Source organism: Pimephales promelas, chromosome 5, assembly GCF_988280905.1.
Source record: "Pimephales promelas chromosome 5, fPimPro1.hap1.1, whole genome shotgun sequence".
Taxonomy (NCBI): Eukaryota; Metazoa; Chordata; class Actinopteri; order Cypriniformes; family Leuciscidae; genus Pimephales; species Pimephales promelas.
Window position 1 is genome coordinate 25668567 of NC_142773.1, and position 20192 is coordinate 25688758.

General features: G+C 39.2%; 1 protein-coding gene across 2 annotated transcripts in view; it reads left to right on the plus strand.

Moving 5' to 3' along the window:
- Window positions 1-19484, plus strand: part of tnn (tenascin N) — a 30614-nt gene extending 11130 nt beyond the window's left edge. The window contains exons 4-15 of one of the 2 annotated variants that reach the window (XM_039654802.2): window positions 1139-1402; window positions 2774-2956; window positions 3068-3157; window positions 9700-9963; window positions 11861-12124; window positions 13844-13974; window positions 17126-17264; window positions 17383-17534; window positions 17653-17749; window positions 17886-18050; window positions 18132-18295; window positions 18809-19484. In XM_039654802.2, coding sequence (XP_039510736.2) covers window positions 1139-1402; window positions 2774-2956; window positions 3068-3157; window positions 9700-9963; window positions 11861-12124; window positions 13844-13974; window positions 17126-17264; window positions 17383-17534; window positions 17653-17749; window positions 17886-18050; window positions 18132-18295; window positions 18809-18934 — 2039 coding nt within the window. In that variant the 3' untranslated portion in view covers window positions 18935-19484. The remainder of the gene's footprint in view (window positions 1-1138; window positions 1403-2773; window positions 2957-3067; window positions 3158-9699; window positions 9964-11860; window positions 12125-13843; window positions 13975-17125; window positions 17265-17382; window positions 17535-17652; window positions 17750-17885; window positions 18051-18131; window positions 18296-18808) is intronic. The other variant, XM_039654803.2, reaches the window with a different exon arrangement.
- Window positions 19485-20192: the final 708 nt, after the last annotated feature.

Here is a 20192-nt window from a genome sequence, read left to right on the forward strand (position 1 = left end):
ATGGAGTTCCCTGATGTTTTCCCCCCTCTAACAGTGTTTCCTTAAATTCACCATCTCCTTTATATTTTCCCCATAAGCCGGTGGGTAATTTGTTAATGGAAACTTCTCTCCCTGGGCTGCTGACAGTCTGTCTGACTCTGGGGCTCCTGGATAGTTACTGGTCTGGGACCTACCTCTTTTCTTTCTTCACTGATGTGCAGTTTTGTTCAAATCCATGCTTATTGATGGAGGTCTAAAACCACAAAGTAACCAGAGTGAAAATGTAAGATCTCCCAAAAATAGCCAGCTAAGGTGTTCAGTAAACCTCAGGATCATCTGTTATTTGGCAAGATGTGCTGCAAAAATGTGAACACGCTTAAGAAATGAAAGAGGAGAACTGTGTAAAATTTGTATGACCGACTTTCTTCTGTGGGACACAAATGGAGAATTGTCAAAGAATAGTTTGGCTATTCTTTTAAATAAAATAAAAGAGAATGGGGCCTTTTATTTTTAACAAAAAAAGCACCATAAATGTATCATAAAAGTGGCCCATATGACTCAGGGTACAAGTATTTTGCAGTTTGTGTGATGAACAAATCAATGTATTAAATGATTCAATTAAAAGCACTCCTTGGTGTGTACTCGAGAGAAGTAGCAATGTCTTATTCATGAATTAGTTGTTCTTTTGAGTTGGATCTTTTTTAATAAATTGGTTGATGTAAATGGTCTGAATGATTTGTTCATGGAAAGATCGGAATGATCTGAGCACACTGAGCCTGTAAAAAATGAAGTAGGTTTTACTGTTTTAGTCTTTCTACTTGATTTAATTTTTGAATTCAGAGTAACTAATTGTTACTACTTTATTTATTTGTAATTTCAATATATATATACCAATACAGTATATATACAATATATACAGTATATACATTAAATTACTTGTGAATTACTTGTGAATTGACATTTTTTCAAAGTAAATCCCACACTCATTTTTGTTTCAGAGGGGGGAAGATTCTCAGTAAATTGTGACTTATTGCACTCGGTTATTTTTTGGTGAACAAATCCTTTAATAAACCAGACCCCATTGCATTGGCCCAATGTCATCTGATGTAAAAGAATGCTTATAAACTGCCAGTGGTGACAGCATTGTTTCATACTTCAGTTCTAGGACCAAAAGGCCTCCGTCTGATCAAAGTCACAGATGTATCTCTGCTGGTGGAGTGGGAGTCTGTAAGAGGAGCCGAGTACTACATCCTGTCCTACTATCCAAAGGGAGACGAGGGAGCCATTAAAGAGGTCCAGGTCGAAAACACAAAAAACTCCTACCTAATCACAGGCCTCAGACCCGGAGTCACGTACATAGTGCAGGTGTACGCTGTCATCAGGGGCATTAACAGTGATTCTGATGAGATAGTGGCTACAACCGGTAAGAATGATTGCTTACAATGCTACAGAGATACTTGTAATCATGCAGTATTAGGGGCTTTATTTATTTATTTACAGCTTAAAATAGATTTGATGTCTCCAATGCCTTGTAAACTAAAGAAATAAGGGGTAGTGTTAACCATAATGCCAGATGCAACTAAGCTTGTAGAGTTCAATGAATAGCCAAGAACACATTTTCATGGAAAAGAATGTTTGCAGTTGTGTAACAATGGGATGTGCACTACAGCATTTTGATGTGGTCAGTTGTACATTCTAACAGCACATTAGACTCCCGTGAGAAAGTGCTGATCATCTGGATATGATGACAAAGATGAAGGGTCAGCATGGGACATTGTCAGTCACTGGATTGAAAGCATTCCCTTCACAGAGATGAGAAGGGCCCACTCAGTCTGAAGTGGTAGAATACTTGGCTGTAACTCATTTCTGTCTTCCGGAGGCAGAATGTTGAAGACGGATGCATGTAAGAGGAGTACCGGCAGAGCCGGCTCTCCCTATAAAGCCCCTTTCACAGCACGTTGATCCCGGGAAATTGCCAGAACGCATTCTGTGTGAACACAAACACGACCCGGGATTGATACCGGCATCAATGCCAGGTTGGGGACCAAGTAACATTGCCGGAATCAGTCCCGAAACGCGCGCTGTGTGGACAAAAGCCAGGACCAATGCCGTAAGGAGTGTGTCATAGTGATGACGCTCGTGCCATTGTGCGACTCTGTTGCTCTTAGAAGAAATTTTGTGTTCGTCATCAACAAAGAAAGGACGAACAAATGTCTGCAAACTGGAACAAAAGCAGAGACCAGGAGCTCCTCACTATCCGCGCTGAAGCTGAGATCGTTCACCAGCTTTGTGGTATGCACGTGTACATGTTTTCGACGCGTACGTTACACGTCTCATCCTGACGTCATGTGTGAATGAACCGAAATCGAACAATCCTGGGACAAATGCCGGGTCACATTATCCTTGTATTTTCCGGAATCTCTGTGTGAAAGGGGCTTAAGCGAACTAAGCGGCTGCTTGGGGCCCCACCACCACTAGGGGGCCCCCTACATTTACATTACATTTATTCATTTAGCTGACGCTTTTATCCAAAGCGACTTACAATTACTATATATGTCAGAGGTCGCACGCCTCTCGGGGATTTGATTTCTCCTAAGAAAAAATTATTCATGAATAAATACATTCAGAGAATAGGGTAATTCTACAATGCCACTGGTAAACAAAATGAGTCATGTTGTAACAGTGACAATGTAAATTTATATGCTACTACTGTCATATTGTGCAGTGAAACATAATCAAAAAATACTATTTACTGTGCATAACAGATATTGCCCCGATCTGCTTTTCTCTTCAGAGGTGTCTGGTATTGAAGGAATAAAGGTGGTGGGCCAGACAGAGGACTCCATTCAGGTGGACTGGAAGAACCCTGCGATCGCTGTGGACCACTTCAAATTGACCCATTCTAGCCCTGATGGTCAGGGAGGAGTGGAGAACGTGGCCATGAGCCAGGAGGCTAAAACCTTGCACACCATTGTTGGTCAGTCTGCTGCAATACATCCATCTATTATAATGGGTTCCTGAGCTTCAGACAGAGTATGTTTAATTCAGTGGCTGTGTAGTGAGAACAACATGAATGTGTGTTTTTCAGGCCTCAACCCAGGAACAGAATATCAGATAGGTGTACAAGTGATCAAAGGTGAAATTGAAGGCAAGCCATCGTATGCCACAGGGGTCACAGGTCAGTGATGTGCCTCGTTGCAATGCATTAAGTGGAAAGTAAAATGTATGAGATAACACTTTTGTTTTTCTATCACAGTGAGGACTTTTCATTGACTTCTATTGCATTTTTTAAATTGAGCTAACTATATTTTCTGTCCCCTAAACCCAAAACAGAATCCTTTTCTTATTTACATTTTTTTTAGAAGGCCATTCTCATTCTTCAGGTCATTCTTTTTTACAATACAACATTATTATATTCAACATGTTTATTAGCCCGTGTCGTTTTCACATTATATGTGATTTTACATTTTATTATTCTAATCTTGTCTGTACGAAAGGTCAAACCTGACCCCTGACCTTTGTCTGTGTAGAAATTACAACTTTAAAAGATACTGAAAGAAATGAAGGAAGTGAAAAATTAGAGACAAATAGATGCAGAAATCAGATTATTGTTCTGATGTTGATGCTAGGGATAGAAATCTTTACCACAACAATCTTTTAATGGAGGGAGTCCTTTCATGCTTTCCTCTCAGAAAATATTTTCTTCTGAAAGGGTTCAGTGTCCAATGGTAGTTAAAATCTTTACAGCCCAGTGCGCAAGACAGATATTTTCCTTGTCACCATAAATCAATTAAATTGCTTCCTTGACTGAAAAAAACAACAAATCCATTTTATTATTTCACCCAGGGCTATTGAAATGTGGCAGTTCTAACATTTCTTGCTCTGAAAAAATACACATGTCCAAAACCAACAAATATTCATGAAGAACCCTAGAGGCATCGGTTTCTGTATTATTATTATTATTATTATTATAGGTATCTTAGTGGTTGAAGCTGAAGATATTTTAAAGGTAGTGATCCAGGATGCTTTAGAGCTGATAGTCTGCCAACAATGAGATCCTTATACTAACTAAACCTGTCAAATGATGTGGAAATAAATTTGTACTGTGGTCTGTAAATCCCCATTAGAAGTGCGCAATGATGTCTAATGAAAATAAGTCTTTTAAAAATGTGATTTGTGCATGTCCTTTTGGAAATGTTGTAGAATAATTCTGATGGACTGGTCATATAATATTCCCCTTATTAAAATGTCAATTAGCCATAGCCCTTAAATCATTAAAAAGGATTTTTCATGTTTTAGCATTAAATTTTATAGCCTAAATGCTTGGACTAGTATTTATGGATTTTTGGGAGCTGTAATATTCCTTGTTAAATATTTATCCAACAGTGCTTTTGGCCCAATAATAAGATCATCCCTTTAGATTTATGGTTAAGACACAAAACTATGGTTGCAAAGAAAACTTATCATACGTTACCACAGTTACATTCATGGTGCGACTTTAATATGTCAAATGCAGGGCATGGAAATGCTATATTTTTATCTGTATCTTTGAATTATTGCTGTAAGCATAAATATAGTTTACTTTCTCAGGCTGTTTACCTATGGGACTCTTACCCAAAGTTAAGATAAGATAAATTACTGTAGCTGTTAGAGTTTGCCAAGTCTCAGTTAGCTGATCCAACCAAATCTCCCGAAATGCGTCTTTAGTACGCTTTGTATTTACAGTGCAATTTATACGCAAGTTTTTACATGCATATGATACGCTCTGTAAACCCCTTGGGTAGGATTAGTGGTGTGGGGTACGTGCGTATTACATGCCATAAAGTGCGTATCATATGCATGTGCTAAAACTGTGTATCATATGCACGTAAAAAAAAAAAAAAAAAAAATCCGTGCTTTCGGATATGTCGAGATCGGTTTCAGGCCTCGTTCATATGTGGAAATAAATCAGATTTAAATCAATGCGACTGTCATGTGAACAGGTAGATCAGATTTTCTGAGGCATTGGACTACATATCCATGGTTTAATGATGAGAACAACCCCAACGCGCATCTGCAAAGGGACGGAACATTGTGTCGTCATAGGAGAGGAATGTGGACAAATGTTGACATAACATATCAAAGGTCACGCATGAATCGGATATGGGTCACTATTGAAAGAACGTGTAAACGGATGGTCAAAAAATATCGGATATGGGCAACAAATCAGAATTGGGCATTAAGAACTGCAGTGCAGCGCTAATCCCTTCCAAGCAAAGATAATTTACTTTACACAGTCAGGCTGTTGCCAAAAAGTTGCTGGAAACTTCAGCTTTGTGTTGGATTTTTAGAATATTGGCTCAGAATGAATGTACATTGTAATACCTTCTATCTAGAATAAATAATTTGGGTGTTATTCAGAACCGGTGCAAGCAGAGTAAAACCAGCAATTCTCAGACACGCACACAACAGTGAAACAATCCTTCATTAACGGAAGCCAGGTTAACAAGCCAGATATAGGTTAACTAATCAGAGTTAAATCAGAACAGGTGATAGACATTCAGCAGTCAATCAGCAGTCCTGCATACTAGGAAGCAATTATGTGAGTAACCGTACGAAAGGGGGCGCTGAAACGGATAATCCAGAAGGGCTGGCTATCGTAACAGTAACACAAAGTAACCCCAGCTAGAACATCAAATGTGGCCCATTCACGTATTTGTTGGACTGTAAACAAACCTATCACTACTACAACTATGAAACTGAAAGCTATTGAAGAAATACAGATGGCAGATCTTTTAATACGATATAAAACAAAAGGAAAATTGCCAGGCCAACATATTTGAAATTTTAACTCATCGATTTAAAATTCGTTTCGTTTTAAACCACCACACATAAACATGTCTTTCACACCTACCTTGTTTGGTCCACACTTTCGGAATTTTCAGTTTGGTCCGAATCGAAATTACAGGTGTGAAACCTCCCCCGGACCACAGTCCGGACCAAACCGATGAAATTTGGTCCGACGAAAAGAGGTAGTCTCGGTCTGGATCAAATTGAACAATTGTTGGTTTGGTTCGTTTCTAGTATGAAAGCATTTCTGTATGGTTCAGACTTTTAGACCTTTTACGGGAAGTTCTGGTGGTTCCCAAAAAGCCGAAAAAAACAGAATGTGGCAGGAAAAATTAGTTGCGGTTGCACATGTGGAGATGAGGAGTCGAGGTTTTTAATTGAATTATGGGTTACACTTTATTTCGATAGTCACTTTAGACATTCTACTAATTATAAGTAACTTTTCAACTACATGTCAACTAACTCTCATTAGAGTATTAGTATATTATAGTAAACTGTCAGTAGACTCTTATGTTATGGTTAGGTGTTAGGCTTTGGGTTAGGAGAATAAGTTTACTTGTAGTCGCCAAGTTACTTATAGTCAGTTGAATGTCTGTTGAGGGACCAACAAAATAAAGTGTTAGCAGATTTTTCAAGCTGACAGTCTACTAATACTCTAATGACAGTTAGTTGATATGTAGTTGAAAAGTTATTTATAGTTAGTAGAATGTCTAAAGTGGACTATCAAAATAAAGTGTTACCGAATTATGGTCTGACGACATAATAAGAAGTCAACTTGCAGTCTTCTCCTCCTTTCCTGCCAGCGACGATAAAATGTTCGCACGATGAGGACGTTCATTTGGTGAATTTTAACTAGTCTTGTTTATAGTTGGTGCTGCAGGTAATTATGCCATAAAAATAACAATATAGTTGCAGCCATATGCATCTGTTCGTTTATGTTGTCAAAGTTACCCGCCGAATTGACAACACGCAGACATCCATTTACTTACACAATCAATGTAAAGACGCAGCCCACATAGATGATGAAGTATGGAGGAGCAAGTTTATTAAGTGCTTTGTATGTGAGGAGAAGTATTTTGAAGTTGATCCTGTGTTTGACTGTCAGTGAAGGTTGTAGAGGACAGGGGTGATTTTATCACGGCGGAGGGATTAAAATCTCATCCATTTTGAGTGAGAGGGCAGGATAGTCTGGGTGAGGTGGCTCCAACCCAGGTGTTATTCCACATTAAATATTTTATTTCTGTTGCACATACCTAATTTGAGCCTCAACACGATTCTCATTTTCAAAAAGTGCTCAGGTTAGTGTGAATTTAACACCTGTGACTAAAGACTGTGCCTTTAAATTTACGATAGTACTACATCCTTTAAGTCTGTTCCTGACAGCTACAGCAGCTATTAGAGGGGCCTCCAGTAGACAGGATTTTCCCTCTGCTCAGCAACTTATGAATTACAGCACCAGATACTCCCACACTTAGTCTCACCAAACCGTAGGAACAGGAAATGGTTTTTCAATGCTTCTTCATGGACATGACATATTTTGTGCATGTGCATCACAGAGTGTATATTATTCTTCTTGTCATCCAATGCAATGCAGGGCGGCCATACTCTTTAATGTAGAATTCCTTGTGTTTTGCAACTGAAGCATTCAGCCTGACCTGAGAATGAACAGTGAAATTTATGGATCTGATTGCGAGCTTTACAAGGAACCCGGGGATAATAATCCAACATAAAAAACAGGTTTCTTTTAGCATCGATGACTTGAACAGCACTTTTGAGTTTGTTGTTTTTTTTTCGAATTCCTGGGAACCATAGACAAACAACTTTTAAATTAAATAAAAGGACTGCCTCTATAAAAGGAATAAAATTGCTCTATAGGGGATGTTTCTTCTACAATTGAAGCCATTCAATCTGCCGCAGACTTTTGTACTACCCTGAAATCAACGTGTCCTCGCCTCCTCCATAACGATCAGGTGTAGTTTTGCCACCACAAGGGAGTTTAATGCATCATTTGTTCAGTGGAAAGAATCATTGGATTGGACTGCTTCAAAGAACTTAATGTCCTGGGGTAAACAAGACCTCACATCTTGACCTGCGCTACTTTAAAGCTTTATTTACCAGGAAGGGCTTTCAAAATCATTAAAACAAATGGTTCAGGTGTTTTCTCTTGAGAAAGGTCTATTTTAACTTAAGAAAACTTTCTCTGATAAAAGCCATTACCAAAAACAATTTGCTGAGTGTACCGCATGGTATAGTGACGAATTCAACGCTATCTCGCAAATTCATTCGAATTAGCCACATCGTAAAATTCACACAAATTGCCTTGAGATTGGGTTGGACAAATTTCAAACATTTATTAAAGCTATATTTTAATTCTATTACATAACACATGCACATCTACAACATTGAGTTGTTGATCTACAACTTACATTGAGTGTATTCGTGAGCTTGTTTTCTTATATGCTGTGCTAAATGCAATGCAGATGAAACGAATGCACTCACAAGTCGTTGAATAATCGCATTGTTTTCTGTGCATCGTTTTGCATTGCGATGTATTTTCTACAATGCACATCTTGACATAGACATGAATTCTGCCCCGATTGTCATGATGGATAGAAAAGTGCTTCCAACTTATTTGCTCTCCCCTGCTGTACCCTGGCCTGGACGCTTGACATGTGTCCAGAGAAATTTGGGAGAAATATATCAAATCTGACTATACTTCAATGATCAGAGACAGGAATAGAGATACATTTGGCAGTTTGGCTGAATCCCTCTGGCCACACGTTTGATAAAGCACATACTGTATTATGTGTATAAGACATAACACAGAAAAGAGCTGCTTGGCACATAATATGGTTTATGAGTGGTGGTTTGTGTAATGAGATATTGACTAGGCAATTGCAGCGTCATGATGTTTTCAATGTCTCACAAATGCGTTTAGCATTGGTGTTGTCTGCTGTCCAGTGTAAGGTGTTGTTTTGTATTCTGGTCCATGTCTAAAACCCAGACGAGTCAAACATGATAAGCCCACCTTGGCAATCAGAGAGCATAAAATGGATTCTAGCAATCTCGGAAGGCATCAGGACTCAGTTTCCATGATGCGGATAGCATGGTGACATTCGGCTAACCCTGCCGCAGTCACAGAACGGTAACCTAAATGATGATTGCTTTTCCTTGTCTCCTCACTTCCTCCATTGCATTGCATGGGCACTCTCTTAGTTCCAGTGAAACTGCTCACAAATGCTTACGGCACTGCCTATATGACCCTGCGCACATCCTCAGCTCTTCAGGTCTTGATAATTGAGAATCCATAAGCCTGATGAAATACAAAAAACAGAATCTTGTTCCTGCAGTTACTTTCCCTTGCATACAAAATACTACAAGTTTGCCGTTTATTAATGAATTCACAAAGAATCATTGACTGTGAAAAAGTTTTGTCGGGTAACTAACATCCATGTAATATGGGGGTGTGGGAAAGTTAATGTATTGTAAATTTATCCCCCAAAAAGAGCATTTTATAAATATTTAAATACATTAAACATTATTCATCAAAATACTTAATAAAATAAATAAATAATAATAAAATAAAATGTATGCAACAAAAATCTGAGAATTTAAATGAAATATCTGGTCTTTTTTATCATATACAATTGTGAGTAATTAGTACATTTGTCATGAATATTTCATGTAAATATTATTGTCTTTTAATTTATTTTTATTGTGTGTACAATTTAAATTGTTTAAATATTTTTGCTGGACAAAATACTCATTTAAATTTTACATGGCTGTAGGGATGCCAGAGTCACTGTCTTCAAGTTTTAATTTAGAAAATCGTTTCTCTTTTATTGGTGCATATTTTTTAAACCGAATGTCTTGACTCATCTTATACAATAGACATTGATGCCCCAACTAATCTGGCAACCAGGGAGGTGACAGAGAACTCCGCAACTGTGACGTGGAATGGTGTTCGTGCTGAGATTGATGGCTACACGCTGACTTACAGCTCTGCAGAGGGCACCAGCCGAGAAATTAAAGTGGCAGCGGACGCTACGTCTTACCAGCTGACCTCTCTGAAGCCAGGAGTCCTGTACACAGTGTTCCTCTGGGCCTATAAGGGCTCTCGTTCCAGTAGGAAGAGCATGACTGAGGCTGAGACGGGTAAGCTGTTCACCTTCTGGGTGAGGATTTGGGGCTTTACCCTCTGTTTTTATTTCCTCATTTCAAGCATTCCCTCAAGGGATCTTGCCAATTGGCTTTGATCTTTCTAGTTTCTCAGAGTGACATTCTCAGATTCTCATTGCTTTCACGTGCATCTAAGCAGTCATTTCCTTGCTTGATTTTATTTCCTTTTGGCAGAGTTTTTGTCTCTCCATCAAGGCCTTTGCATGCATTCCTAGCAGAAAGCATTTACATTTGTGCATGTAGCAGATGCACAGTGAGCATTTTATCTGGGAATCAGCATTGCATGCAGCAGCAACTTACCAGTTTTCAACCGTATATTGTGGAGCCATCATTTTCTAGTATTTAATTTTCCATAAGACCAAGCATCATTAACAGGCATCAAGACATATAGAAGGGATGTTTTTTTTTTCAGCTCTTTTAAACTGCCAACCTTGTAATAATAAGACTCCTTCATAGAAATTCAAGTTTACAAGTGAGAACAAGAAAGTTAATATTTTTCCAGTGGGTGATGCTGTAGACGGTATACCAGATGGTCTAAGTGCATTAGCAGCTGACATCCAGTCAGGAAACACAACCCAAACAGAAGCACTTGGATGCATAACTAATGTGCCCATGCGTATCCTCTGTTTGGTTTCCATAACCATTTATCACTGTTCACATTACAGCATCTAAAGAGCATTAGAAGAAATCTGTGCACTATAGTGTGACCCTCATTGTATTTTTTATTTACATTGTGTTTTCATGTAAGAATGATACAGCCTTTAACAAGTGGAATATATAAGGTTTTGCTTACAGGAATCAAGGAATCTAAAGTATAAATTATTTTGTTGGAAATGTTACTTATAGTAGCTGGTGCCTGAACTTCATAATGTTTGCTTCTGTAGCTGACTTAATTAGCTTCAGACATTTTATGTAACATAGTGATGCTGTGTTTATGTTAATATACATAATACACAGTTGATTGCACAATAATTCACTCATCACTCCTCTCAAAACATGTTTGCTCTGTGCAAATACTTCACTTTAATGCATAAATCTTCAAATTAAATGCAAAGTATCGATCAGGTTAACAGATCTGTGGTAGACGAACAGTAGCTTTTTATTATCCTTGATTAGGAATGATAAGTTTACATTTTAATGATGTGGATTGGATTCGAGGTTACCGAAATGTCAACAACAACAAAAAAATGACAGCATAAAAATGATAAATATTATTTATATACATATTGATTGAGTGTTGATTGGCCAGTTATTTATTGTGCTCACACAACAACACAGACACTGACAGAAAAGGAGTGCTTGCAAGAAATTCCTTGTTAGTTTTGATGGATAAATTCCCATAAGCATTAAAGCATTCATACAAGACATTTATATGACATGCTTTTAAATAATACTATTATACAGCAGCAGCATTCGGCGCTGTTTTGTTTTCCGTCTCTGTGTCGTATAATGATGAATTGCAACGTTCTAACAGAACCTGCTGGCTGCATTAATCAAGCTTGAACACTAATTTGAGAAAATTGTACTTTTCATAAGCACAGAGAACTTCCAATTTTACACTAATGAAAGTCATTTATTTTTTGCTCAACTTTTTAAAGAAGCAACCAGTATTAGATAAGATAAAAAAAACTTTACCAAGATCCAAGAGGGAAATAAAGTCAAATTGTGATGGGAAATAATAGCAATTGCTATCTGCATCCTAGCATTCGTTGTTTCGGTATAAAAAGGATAGATACTCTACCCTCTTCGTGGTTCAGTGATGCATTCCTTTACATGGACATACATCATCTTCTCCTCTGCTGCACTGTCTATACGTGCATGGCTTTAATGCATAAATGTGGTGCATTAACCTGTTGTACAAATGGCTTTTTAGACATAGATGCTCCTACTAACCTCATGAGCAAGGAGGTGACAGAGGACTCGGTGTCGGTGACGTGGGACAGGGTGCAGGCTGATGTTGATGGCTACATGCTAAGCTACAGCTCTATAGGTGGCTTCGGTCAGGAGGTTCGAGTAGGAGCTGACAGCACCTCCTACAGTTTCACTGGTCTGAAGCCTGGAGTTCTCTACACAGTCTATGTGTGGGCCATCAAGGGCCTTCGCACTAGCGAAAAGAGCTCAACAGAAGCATTAACAGGTTTTTGAATTGCATCAATCAGCTCATGCAAACTAACACAAAGTTCTCTGTCATGGACCATTTATCTGTTTGCAGAAATAATAACGCTTTAAGTAGGACCTTTCAGTGAGTGGATTTTCTTCTGATGCACTAAATTTGACTTTCAAATTACCCTCCCTAAATTTCAGTTATTGTGCTGTACTGAGACATGTAGCCTTATGTTTCTTTCTACAGATACATTTTTCAATCATGCATGGCTCAAATGTAGAAATGTGCATTAAAAGTGATGTCATTTCTTAAACGTTTCCCTCCATTCAGAATTGAATTTGAAAATAATTAGAATTGAGCAAACAAACTGGATGCAGAATTGCAATTTGACTATGAAAGTAAAGAAGTTGAGTTAAAATGTATTGAAATTCAAAGAAATTCATATAACTGTGTAGAATATTTAGAAAGCCTTGACGTTTGAAGATAGATAGTCTTCACGAGTGGTGAAGTATGACAGTCCTTCACCTTTAATCAAATGTGTTAACTGTTAATTTAGAAATGCATACTCCTACTAACTTCTTGATCAAAGAATAGAAAGACATCTGTTACAATCAAAACTCTGGCCAAATGAGAAGAAACTACAGCGCCCCCTACAGGTTTACTAGTTTATGTCCTGGTTGCTGTGATTTTGAAAAGTAAGGCATGTTCCTGCATCAACATCTTTTATTGATCCTGGAACAACATTCCTTTCCAAAAACTCTATTCCTACCCCTAAACCTAACCCTACCCATAACTTCTCCCTAAAATAAGAGGGAAATGATTGGTAAATAAGAATGATGTTGAAGCCCCTAACCCTTGTTGGAAGCCTAAGATTGACATTAACTTTAAACTATCCCTCAAATCTGACTGATTGATTGGAATGTTGATCCATGAACATGTTCACTTTGGTGAAATCACGTTCACCTTTAAGTCCTATACTCGTTGACAAACATATAGAATGTACATGTCTTTTCTTTTTAAGTACTTCACACATCTAACCTTTTCATTTATTTCATATCTTTCACTGGTCAACTCTTAATCTTGAGATGAATCCCAGAAAATGGAAAAACAACTGAAGGAGACAAATGTCAGTACTTCCTTAAAGCATTAACACTGTTGTACAAATGGCTTTTTAGACATAGATGCTCCTACTAACCTCTTAACCCAAGAGATGACTCGTTGTCGGTGACGTGGGACAGGGTGCAGGCTGACGTTGATGGCTACATGCTGAGCTACAGCTCTATAGATGGCTTCGGTCAGTAGGTTCGAGTAGGAGCCGACAGCACCTCCTACAGTTTCACTGGTCTGAAGCCTGGAGGTCTCTATACAGTCTATGTCTGGGCTGTGAAAGGCTCTCGCTCAAGCAGAAAAGCCACAACAGAAGCTGAAACAGGTTATTAGATTCATGAAGGCAGCGTGGCTCTGTGCCTGTGCTTTCATCTTCTGCCTAAAAATGTCAAATGAAGCATGACGAAGGTCTTTGCTAAGGTCTTGTCTCAGCAGTAGTGATAACTGAATTAATTCAGCACAGAAAGCTTAAAGAGGAAGAATCCATCATTTTTCAACACTAACTGGAAGGCTAACTCTCATAGTTATAAGGAGAGACATTTCTCATCTATTAAGAGCTCATTTAGAATGAGTTGTTTTCTCATGACCAATTCCAGACACACAATGTCAACCTCATTTAACCAAGCAATTTTTGTTGATTCGCAGAGATTGATGCACCCAAGAATCTCAAAGCCACTGATGTTAAGACTGAAACCTCCACTATTACATGGAAAGCTCCTCAGGCTAATATTGATGGCTACATCCTGACCTACAGGGCTGAGGATGGCAGCATGCAGGTTTGCTCTACACACAAAGTTGTTCAATTGCATACTGTATCCGTTTAATTGGTAACACTTTTACAAGGTATTGTACAGTAAGACTAAATACTGTCGTAGCTAAAATGAAATAATACTACTGTTAATTTCTTCATTTACTTAATCATTTTACTGTATATATATATATATATATAGAGAGAGAGAGAGAGAGAGAGAGATCACACATTTTTCCATTTTTCCATTTATAAGATTTTTTTTGTACTTCGCTCTCTTGTACCAAGGAGTTTAAGGGAGTTGTTTATCTCTCATGCCCCTCAGCTGCTCGTGCTGGCAAATGAAGTTGCTACTGGCAGCCCAAGAAAGCAGGAGATGGCTGATGAGGGTGAATAGGATTTACAACTCACACCCTTACAGCCACCCTGCCCTGCGTATGATGAGTTGGAGCGTTATGGCTGGAATAAAGCATTCCATTTTTGCCCGATCTATACAATGAGATTGAAAATGCATGGAAGAACCCGTGTTCAGCATGCATTCATCACCATCGTGGTTGGAGAGGCATCGACACCAAGTGCTCTGGCACTGCCTTTTAAACAAACATTACGTTTAAAAGGCAGGGCATACGCAATGGCTGTGCTGCAAGCATACCACGCTGATCCTCTGAAAGATTTGGACCAAGGTCGGGATCTTTCCCCTGACGCAGTGAAAACGAGCTGCGCCGCACTACAGATTAGCTCTCCGGGCCACCAAACAAACATCGGACAAACTCGATGGTGGACAGGGATAGGCAAAACCCCTCCATCGTGCGAGGCCAAGACTGCATCCTCTAGCCTCTGTTGTTAGAGCGCCTATTGAGATAAGAGGAGTGAGGTTTACTCGCACAGCAACTGTTACACGCACCCCCCTAAACCTCACTCCCATCCGGGTCACGGCACCAATGTAACCCCTCCACCTGGATCCTATTTCACCCCGTTCTGTGGAGGCCTTAAACCCGTGTCTCTGGCGTGAGAGTCGGGCGCTCTAACGAGGAGGCTAAAGACTGTAGCCTCTAGCCTCTGACACTGGAGTGCAGTGGCGGTTCTACTTTGAATTACACCCAGGGCGAGACCCCCTTCGAGCGCCCCCCCTCCAAAAAAATTGCATATTAGGCAACTGTAAAAAATCATAATTAAAGTTGATTTTAGTTGATCATTAAGAAAACTATTAGATAATATGGTGACCAAAATGATCACAAACACAGAATCTTGTTCAAAAAGCCTAATACCTAAAGCCTGAAATTTATAGTGCACAGTAGCTTATCTTTTATTATTAATAGTAAAATTCGTACCGATTTTCCCATGGCTGTCGTTGCTATAGAACCATGCACTCATCATTACCCTGCGCTCTCCACAACGACAAAGGAGTTTTAGTAGCTAATGTATTTCCACCACAGAAAAACGCTTGCTGTAGCTCTGCTAAAATATTTATTTACGGAGAAGAGAAAACCACCCAAGTGTTTGGGTGCACGTGCTGAAAAGTTTATGAGCGCGCTTCCCGTGAGCGCATAATGAGCGCGCTCTCCGTGCGCCTATTTGAAACATAGAGGATTTGAAATAACGACCTCGAGCGCGCAAAAGACGCGATACGTGAACTAATCAGGAGATCCCCTTGACATCGCTTCTGCGCATGGCACCTTCTCAGCAAGCAGGGCGCCATTGCCAATAATTGAATCGAAATGATAAAAAATAGAAAAACTTCGCGGCACAGAGTATTTTTTTAACTGCTCGTGCCGCCCCCCATGTGACATGAAGAAATGCCGCCCCGGGCGACTGCCCGGTTCGCCCGTGCCTAGAACCGCTACTGCTGGAGTGCCTATTGAGATCAGAGGAGTGAGGTTTACTTGCACAGCAACTACTAGCTGGCCTCTGTTACACTCACCCCTCTAAACCTCACTCCCATCCGAGTCACGGCACCAATGCAACCCCTCCACCTAGGTCTTAGTTTACCTCGTTCACAGCAACGCTGGCCTCCGTTACACTGGCATCCGTGGTTGAACTTGGATGACATTAGGGAGAAAGAAACCTTTTCTCCTCGATCCATTAGTGTCGCCTTCTGAACTTTTTGGCACCTCCATCGAGACGATGGTGGGAAAGTTCAGGGAGGCGAAGGCATGCTCTGCTGCATTAAATCTTGCATAACACTGCAGTCTGAATCTGCACACTTTCTGCACCCCAGGTGCTTCTTGCATCAGTTAATGTCCTCGCTATTAAGTATTTAGGCATTAACAGACCTCGTTGAAGGTGACTCCTCTACGAGTTGGATGCTTAGCATTGCAAAGGCATTAAATATCATGTTGCAGGCCCCATGGAGCCTCCCTGATTTTAGCCCAGAGCCTGGTCAGTACTTATCAGATTGAGCATAATGTTCCAGAATCTGAGGATCGCTCTGTTTGAATACTTAACTCCCTAAGTCTGGTCAGAAGTTTGAAGGACTTTCACAAGGCCTTCATGATAGATTAGCCCTAGGGCTGGAGGCACCCCCCTTTTTAGAGTCCATTTAGAGTGCCCAGCCTCCACAGGGCTTTGAAACGCTGTGTAGATCCAGGATCAAGTAGAGTTATTCCCCTCGTTTGCAAGGGTTATAAAGTGCTAAGCTAAGTTCTACTCTCCAGGAGTCCTGTCTCTATGAACCGGTTAGTGAGTGTACTATGCCATTAATTGCAATAGGTTTTACCCTATTGGATTTTTGCAGTGCGAGTTCCCTTTTGAAAGGGAAATCAGAAACCCCATGATTCTAGTCTCTGCTCTGCCTCAACACAAGTGGGACCTGAAATTGAATCCAAACTTTTTTGTAACATTATAAATGTCTTTACTGTCACTTTTGATCAGTTGAATGCATCCTCGCTGAATAAAAGTATTAACTTCTGAATTTTCCACAAACTTTTGAACAGTAGTGAACATTTTATTTTAATATGAAATGAATGTTGTAATAAACTGATGTAAACAATGATTGTTCTTTGTTATATATGATAACCAAAACATTAGCCAATGAACCTTATTGTAAAGTGTTCCCCGTTTAAATTGTAGCTGTTCTGTTTGTTAGTTGGCCCATTTGATATTATACTATGAGACATTTGTCATTTTGGCACAACTGAGTTCTTCTTTGTTTGATTAATTTATCTGCTTTATTGTTTTAGACTTTGGAAAAAACTTTGACTGCCCAGGACAATAGATTTGCTCTTTCTGGCCTTGCAATGGGGAAAAGGTACATTGTCACCCTTATTGCCTACCGGGGCTCAAAGAGGAGTAGGGTAGTGGAGACGATATTTAGTACAGGTAATGTATGCAATACCATATTCCTTCATTCGGCCTTATTTGTACTAAATATTAAATAAAAAGAAAGTTAATAGAAATAAAAAGCATCATTGATTCATTGAATTGGGGCTATTTGTAGAGAGTGTGGCCTACCCGTTCCCAATGGACTGCACTCAGATTATGAGGAATGGAAACCTGGAGAGTGGCATCTACACAATCTACATCAATAGCAACCAAAGTAGAACCATGCAGGTGTACTGTGACATGACGACTGATGGTGGTGGCTGGATTGTGAGTGCTAAGTTTCATTTATAAAATATTCTTCCTGTCTTCATTTTTTTATTCAATTTGCATCTACAGTATAGCATGAGTGTTGTATTTAACAACTTACCCAATGCATCGACCACAGGTGTTCCAGAGACGAAACACCGGCAAATTAGATTTCATGAAGCGTTGGAGAGACTATATGAAAGGCTTTGGAGAACTGAAAGATGAATTTTGGCTCGGTATATCCAATAAAGATTTCACATAATATGCTTATTGAAACCTTTCACCTAGACACGTCTTTGGTTCATAAAGAAATAGATATTGATTTGAGTTGCTCAGAGGTTTTCTGTTTTTTTTTTTTTTTTTTTGGAACAGGCTTGGAGAAGATCCATGAGCTGACTAATACTCCTACACAGTATGAGGTGCGTTTCGATTTGGGCTTTGGATCAGAGCGGAAATATGCCGTCTACGATAACTTCAAAGTAGCACCATCCAAACAGAAGTTTAAACTTACCATTGGCAACTACAAAGGAAACGCTGGTGAGTTGGATTATGTAATCTGATTATGCCTAGCAAGCTATATGAAGCAAAGGCATTTTATTAATAACACATTGTGCACAGGTGATGCCATGACCTACCACCAGGGAGGGCATTTCTCCACAGTTGATTCAGACAATGACATTGCACTTGGTAACTGTGCTCTGACTCACCAAGGCGCCTGGTGGTACAAGAACTGCCACCTGGCCAATCTGAACGGCAAATTTGGGGATAACAGGCACAGTATGGTGAGTTATGATGATTTGTTTTGAAGCTGAATGATATTTTGAAAAAAAAAAGGGATCTGCCATGTAATGAAATGTAATAACCAACAGAGGGAGCTCTCAAATTACAACACTGAAGGCAGGATTTAAAGCCAAGCCATGTACAAAGAATAGCCCAATAATTCAGAAGAAAAGCAGTGTCCTGAATCTATCAGATCCCATAAGTTCACAAATAAGACGATACTTTCAAGTTGGTTGGAGATTTATGTTCCCATTAGAGCCCTTATTTCGGTGAGGCTAACAGGAAGGTTGTACTAAATGTTGAGGAGTGAAAACAACATTTTAGGCCACAAAGAGAAGAAAATGTTTTCCTAAACGTCATACTAAGCTTAGGTGTTACGAGGTACCAACTTTTTAAAAACTTTTCGTCTGCATTTTCAAAACTCTTTTTAAAATAAGAACATTTTTTCAAAGAAATTTAAGGGAATTTAATCCCCCCCAGCCCACCTTAAATACATTCCTGATTGTGTCTTCCAGGGAGTAAACTGGGAGCCATGGAAGGGGCACCTGCACTCTCTTGACTTTGCCGAAATTAAAATCCGCCCAGTGGGCGCATCGGGCAGACAGAAGAGGTCACTGAAAAGGAGGGTAGCAGTGTATTAACAATCACATGACAAAAAATACAAAATCAAAAACGTGTGGGAATTGGATCAAACCAGGTTGGAATGGATCTTCATATCAGGAAAGCCACTGTAGATGACATACTGTGTAACTGTATTTTGTATCATGTTACAAAAGGCAGATTTTTTAATAGAATAGGCTTTAGTTCTTTAATTTAGTGTATATATACACTAACTGACATCACAGTGTCATTCCTTACTCAAAGGGTGCTTTTCATAAGTAAGGGCATATTGTATTATGACCTTTACAGAACCTCTTTTTTATTTTATTACAGTGTTTTGCAAACAAAGGACTTTGTACTGTATGATAATTTCTAAAAATTTAAATGGATATTAATGATTTCCCCCCCATCATAATATTTGACAATTATGATAAAATTTGAATGTCATGCATAAAAAAGACGTTTTATTTACCCACGTTTTTATTTTATTTAGTCTAAGCTATAATGTGTTAACGGTAGTTGTACTATAATTCCTGACACAGGCACCAAATTAAGTGTCACATATTTTTACAGAAATAAAGTTTGTTGAAATAAAAAGCATCTGGCATCTTTCATACACGTATTTTTTTTTTTTTTTAACCTTTATTTATCCAGGTAAAATGTTTGAGAACCACTTCTCATTTACAAACATGACCTGGGGATCAGATGAGGATCAGACTGGCTCTACAGCCAAAAATAAGGGGAAATAAGAAAAATTGCAGCATTTCAACATCATTGTCTCTGCAATGGGTCGGTTGCCCTCAGAGTAACCAGAAGTGTAAAATTAGATCATAGCGGTAAAATGACTGTTCTTCTGAACAGTCGGAACTGACAATCAGGAGGAGGCATATCGGGCTCAGCAGGAGCAGGACTGTATTGGCTCTTCTACAGTATGTCTCTTGTGTTCAGCCTGCAGCTTTGCTTGCTTCATTTTCCCCTCATCAGTCCATGGCTGAATCACTGATTTGAAATGGGGTTTGTTATATTTCCTCTCCCCACCTTCCCCTCCTGCATTAGTGTGAGCTGGATCATGAGACAAAACAAGGTCTGTTTGTGTGTGTGGAGGGATCTGGGCAGTGGGTGTGCGCAACCATCAGCCAAGGGAGAATTTCCTGACGCTTAGGACTGTTATGTGATGGAAAACGGCATAGGGTGTGTACTACAAAATATTCAGTGCTAAGTGTTGAGAAACACTCTTAAATGTGAATGAACCATTTACTGTTCTGTGAAAACTTAAAGTGCACTTGAGAATAAATTATA